This window comes from Propithecus coquereli, unplaced genomic scaffold, assembly GCF_000956105.1.
Source record: "Propithecus coquereli isolate 6110/MARCELLA unplaced genomic scaffold, Pcoq_1.0 Scaffold136, whole genome shotgun sequence".
Taxonomy (NCBI): Eukaryota; Metazoa; Chordata; class Mammalia; order Primates; family Indriidae; genus Propithecus; species Propithecus coquereli.
The window spans coordinates 5,152,743-5,158,742 of NW_012137858.1; the positions used below are offsets into that span (position 1 = coordinate 5,152,743).

Genomic DNA, 6,000 nt, shown 5'->3' on the forward strand with positions numbered 1-6,000 from the left:
GTCAGGCTTGAATCTACACTCTTACCCTCCGTGCTACACACTTCTTCTTCAACCGGACAGTACTTGCTGCCTGAGCACGTGGTAGAGAGACCGCCTCCCACAGCACCACTTTCCTGCTCTCCTACATGTGTGCAAACCTCATCTCCCCCCAGACTTCACTCCCACAGGGCAGGGGCTCTGTCTCCTGGGCCCACTGCTGTCCATATCCCCATCTCCACCCCAGGTAAGGAAAGAGAACTTATGGAATAGCCACCAAAAGCCAACATCTTATTTAAGCCTCATAACGGCCCTAGAAGGCTGGTTTTGTCTGCATTATATAGAAGAGAAAACAGAGGCTCAGAAAGTGCCTAAGATCACAAAGTCTAGCCAGCGATGGAGTCCAGGCTATTGCTACTACTTACTGGTTCTTTTATTCCACAAACATTTCAGTGCCTACTGTATGCCAGGCACTGCACTGTCTCAGTCATACAACATGGAATGTCAGAACGTCACAAGTGCTGAGACCCCTGGTTCCAGGAAAAGCTGAGAAACAAGTACATTTTGCACTGAGCTGTCACTTAAGCCTCAGTGCTAACAGGGTCACCCAGCCCCAGTCAGATAGGCCTGCCCTCAGTATGCCACCTCCCTTGTCTGATCTGAGAAAAAAAATCAATGAGCTATCCATCTACCTTATCTTTCAGAAATCAAAGTAGATTTAAGAGAGGTTCCTAGCACCTCAGAGGCCGGGGCTGGGTCTCAGGAGGGACACACAGCCTTTCTGAGAATGCACAGGGTTCAATGGCCTGCCCTCCCTCAAGTTGGGATAGTCAGGCATCGGGGCCCATTTGTTTGCCCATGGCCGCCAGGCACGGGATTCTGGCCCTGGACACTATTATAGCTCAACACTTCAACCTCCTCTGAAAAGACCAAAGCCTCGGCTTCCAGCTGAGAAGCAGACTTTATCTTCTTCATCAAAGTTTCCCCCAAAGTATGTGCAATGCAGAGGAGAAGAGCTCCTAAAACGCTGCTGTCTGGCAGTGACCACGTAACTTTGGTGGTCAACTCAAGCATGCCATGTCTCCAGGTGGCCTCGGCCAGGGAGCGGGCACTGGAGCCCCTCCACCCCTTCCCCTTTCCTCCTGGAGTCCAATCAAGCAGAGGGACCCTGGGGCAGTGGTTCTTAATGGGGGCGATTTTTCCCTCAGGGGACATTTGGCAGTATCTAGAGACATTTTTTGTTGTCACAAATTGGGTGCGGGGCTGCTGCCGGCAGCTAGCGGGTAGAGGCCAGGGGTGCTAAACATCCCACATTACACAGGGCAGCCCCCTCAGTAAAGAATTATCTGCCCCAAACGTCAGTGGTGCTGCGGTTGAGGATCCCTGCCCTGGGGAAGTGGCCTGGCCTGAGGCGGACGCCTCCAACAAGGCCTGTCGCAACACAGGTGCTGGGCTGACATTCTGGCATGTGCCAAAGTAGGTGAGGAGCAAGTGTCTCCTGGGCTCTCAGTCTCTCAGCTCATGACCACCTCCTCCTTCAGGACGCCAGGCCTATCTGCTCAGCTATGGAACCGCGTCTAACACGCATGAAACATCTACTAAACAGAACGCCTACGCACCACCCCCAGGGTTTCCCCCATGAGCACTCAGAGCCACACGCCCTGGGTTCAATCCTGCCAACGCCACTTACTAACTGTATGAACTCCAGGAAGCTATCTAACTCCTCTCCAAACTTGCGTCTTCTTATTTGTAAATGGGAATAACAACAGTACCCACTTCATCCTGTCTGTGTCTATAAATTATAGAATGAGTATAAAGCACGCGGAGTAGTGCCTGACACCCAAACAGGCAGTCAACAAATGCTAGCAGCATCTCCATCAAATGTAGGTGCTTGTCCCTCTCGCAGTAAACCAAGAGCCCCTCAGAAGGGGGAGGACTGGGAAGCTCACCCCGGAATGCTGCTTACACGCAGGCCCACCATGGGGGAGCTCAGAGAGGAGCGACTGAGAACTGCCAGAGCCCTGCTGGCCAGCTTGTTGCTGGCCTCCCAAAGGCCTCCCCAGGGGACCCAGCAATGAGCTTCCGGAACATTGAGAGCAGGGAAGGACGTCTAACTGCAGGGACTAGACCGACTCTGCCCCTTCCAAGGGGATAGTGGGGAGCAAATGATTTACCCTCCCTAAACCTCATCTCTTAAACAGGGATAAACATGTGCCCACTTCAGAGGGTTGTCGTGAGGAGTGAGCACGTTAATGAATACAAAACAGGGCTGTCGTGTTTGGTCGTATAAGCTGAGTTCGCCAAGGACTTCCTGATGCCCCACAGACGGCACTTACTCATTTGTTTATTAAAGCTATTTCCTGGCAGTAAAGAGGCTCATTCTAACAGAATCAGTATACCATAATAGGTTTTCCAACTGATGAAGGACAGTGTCTTCAGGGGACGGGGGCAGCTTTTTCTGGTTTGTACAAGGTGGCCCAGGGCTCAGTGGGGGCCTGTAGATACAGCTGCTGGACAGACAGCAGCGGCTGCCATGGCCTTGCTATTCCCAGCTCACCTTCTCCAATTCCTGCAGGAACACCTGAGCGATCCAGGAGGCCCTCTCGAAACAGGCGATCACTTCCTCCTCCCTCTCGGTCAGGCGGAAGCGGGAGGCGATGGAGCTGGGTAGGCGTTCCAGGGAGAGGCCTGCAAGAGCAAGGGAGCATCTCAGACCTACCCTGCTCAGGCCCCCGACTCCAGGCCCTTCCCACGGGCCCAGGGTGGGCTCATCTGAGGGGACATATGCTCTGGAGCAGCCAGTGGGAGGTGAGGTCTGCGGAGGGGAGGGAGGAAGCTAAAGCAACGGTGGTATTAGCGGTGGCTGAGAGCAAGCAGTGGCCAACAGAAGGCACCCAGGCCCCTGGGGAATCACAGCACGCCACCCCCGGTCCAACGCCCTCAGAAAGCCCTTCCTGAACCCTCCTTCCAGATGTTAGAAGAGCAACATCCACCCTCCAGGTGCTGACCACTTTCCATGCTGCATTGTGGTCATGTCTGACAGCCCTTTTCTCCCCGACTAGTGAAAGCTCTATGCGGGCAAAGGCGGGCCTTTTTGGGTGGCCACAATCTCCAGCACAGCACCCACACAGCAGGTGCTTGAGTCACACAGCATTTTATACGAACCCTTCCTATGGAACCAAACCGTCTCTACCTCGCCTAAGTTATCTGTGGTCAGGTCTCATCCGCCTGCAGCAGACACCTGCTGGTTTTGCCTCCCCGATACCCACTTCCCATCTTTCAGTACTGGCACCTCTCTTTCCCTCTGGCCAACCCTCCTGCAGTCACAGCTGATCACAAGGGCCACAGTGACTGGCCAAGGGTGAGCACAGAGCCCCATCTGGGCCAATGGGAATCAGTCTCAGAACGTTACTCTTTCCACCGGTTGGTGAGCTGGTACCCTAGGTCTGCCCGGGAATGTCAGGGAAAGCCTGCCTTCACCTGAAGTCTACACAATGTGACTGTAGATAACACTATGGAACTGTACACTTAAAAATGGTTAAGATGGTAAATTTTATGTTATGTGGTTTTTTTAAACACAATCAAAAATTTCTAAAAAATTAATAAAATAAAAGCATAGCTCCAAGGGCAAAAAAAAAAAAAAAAATCTGTAAGAAACAAAGAAGGAAAAGCATTGTTAAACTCACTAGAAATGAATGCTGTCAAGAAGAACAACTATATTTGTGGCAGGTTTTTTTTTTTTTTAAGACAGGAAAAACACTGAATAACTCTTACTCATGGCAAAAAATGAAGTGCACACACAGACTAAAGATGAGACATGATGGAAAAGACTCCTAAAGACATTGTTTGAGCACCTAGATTCAGCCTTGCCTGAAGCCCTACCCCCTAAAACTTTCCAGTGTATGAGCCAATAAACACCCCCAAGCACACCTTCTTTCTTTTCTTTTCGTTTTCTTTTCTTCCCTCCCTCCCTTCCTTCCTTTTTTGTCAAAGTGAGTTTGATTTGTGTTTCTGTCACCTGCAGCTAACACGGACCTGATCAGAGAGTGTTGTCCTTCTGGACTGTCAGTTCCCAATGGGCAGAATCCGTGTCCATCTTGTCTTTGTGCCCTGCGAGGTACTTTACACGCAGTAAGTGCTCAAGATGAACTGACTGAGGGAATGTATAATGGTAGAATCCGCAATTATTTCCTACCCTATGTGCCCCAACACCCACCTGATGACCAAGTCCTTGACATTCACCACCTCCCCTCCTCCTACTCCTACTGCCTTACTTCAGGCTTCACCTCTTGAGTGGATGACCACGGCAGCCTCCTAGCTGGCCTCCCTGCCTCCAGTCTCATTCTACTCTAGTCCCCAGGAGGGTCCGTACCAGGCTTTCTAGGCCCACCCTGTCACCCCCCACCTCAACTCCCACCCCACCCGCCACATCCACGCCACCTCCAGCTCCCCACTGCTGGGTTGGGGGCTACCTTCCTGACTTGCTCAAGTTGCTCCTCTCGCCTGGAGTGTACCCTCCCCACCAAGTCCCCCCAGAATCACTGCTCACCTTCCGATCACTCCTCTGTGAAGCCCTTCCTGATATTCCCTGGTATGACCAACCACTCCCTCCTTTGAGCTCCAGTCTACATATAGTCCTGTCTCCTCATTTCTTATACTTATTTCTTCCTAACCTTAACCAGACTCTCCTTCCAGGCATCAACCTGACCATGTTCACCTTTTCACAGCTGGCACACAGTAGGTACCACACAAGGACTGGCTGGCAGGAAGAAAGAACCACAAGCCTGATCACATCTGACAAAGTACAAAGTGCTCTGCAAACACAAAGTAAGGAATTATGACTGTTTTTCTTAGCTAGATTCCAATGCAAACAGATTCAGTGACCTTGCCCTCTGCTGGGTTGGAGTGTGACTAAGTCCTGGGGTGGGACTAAAGGTCAGGGTGTCTCAGCCTGGGGACAGGCAGGCACAGAACATGAAGGCCCTTGCTCAACACAAAGATTCACGTTGCCCAGGTCACCGAGTGTCAACGTGCCAAATGCCTGACAACCAAGAGGGGAAAGCGCCTCACTGCACAGGACTACAGGGGAGGAGGAACAGAGCAAGAATCAAGGAGGCAGGCCGTGGCGCTCACTGCTGAGCTGGGCCACCTCTCCTCCCCAGACGGGCAGGAAGGTGGACAAACATACAACTGCTCATGGGCCTGGCCTGGGAGACCAGCTACAGGTGGCAGGATGCCACCAACTCTGGAAGACACAGAGTGGATCTGTTTTAACACGCTGCCCCGTGGTCCCCAGAGAGATGTGCCGTGGCTGAGTTCCCTCCTGCCCCACCTCTGGGTCCAGCACCAGGAGGGGTGATGCCAGCTGCTGGGAGGTTCAAGCTGCCAGTTCCAAGCCTCTGCTGGGCTGGCCACTGCAAAGTAGTGAATTCAGGAACGATGGTCTGTGGGGCCTCCACCTTCCCTGTGCTTCAGTTGTTTGTTCTTGCAGCAGGGGCTTCCCCACTGTGCTTCCGTGAGAACTCCAAATCTCTTCCTCCCTGAAAGCTCAAAGCAAAGCCACCTCCCTCTGCAGCCCTCCCAGGGGGAGTTAAGCCTCCCTACCTCTGAGCCATCAGAACATTTTGGCTGTATCGCCTACATGTGTGCCTTTTCCTGCACTGTCAACATCCTCCCTGCCCATTTCTGATTGATCTTTGCACCCCAGGGGGAGCCCAAGGCCCAGTGTTTAGGCAGTGCAGTGCGTGGATGCCCGCACAGGTGAACAGCATATCCACACAAGCTAAGTGTAGAGCCGGAGGGGTTTCTCCTTCTCCATGTAAAAAATGGTTCATGGAGAATTCATACACAAATTGTAGTATTTTACACAACAGAATACTACTCAGAAAATCTTTTTAAAGAAAACGCTTATATATACAACAACATGGGTGACTTTCTCAGAAATTATATTGTGTAAAAGAAGCCAGACATCAAAAACTACATGCTATATGGTTTCATTTTTACGACATTCAAAAAAAAAAAAAA

At 51.6% G+C, this 6,000-nt stretch overlaps 1 protein-coding gene across 2 annotated transcripts in view; it reads right to left on the minus strand.

Annotated features, from left to right (window-relative positions):
- Positions 1-6,000, minus strand: part of TTC7A (tetratricopeptide repeat domain 7A) — a 119,957-nt gene that overhangs the window by 87,009 nt on the left and 26,948 nt on the right. For both annotated transcript variants that reach the window (XM_012638868.1, XM_012638869.1), the window contains exon 4: positions 2,534-2,664. In XM_012638868.1, the coding sequence (XP_012494322.1) occupies positions 2,534-2,664 (131 nt within the window). The remainder of the gene's footprint in view (positions 1-2,533; positions 2,665-6,000) is intronic.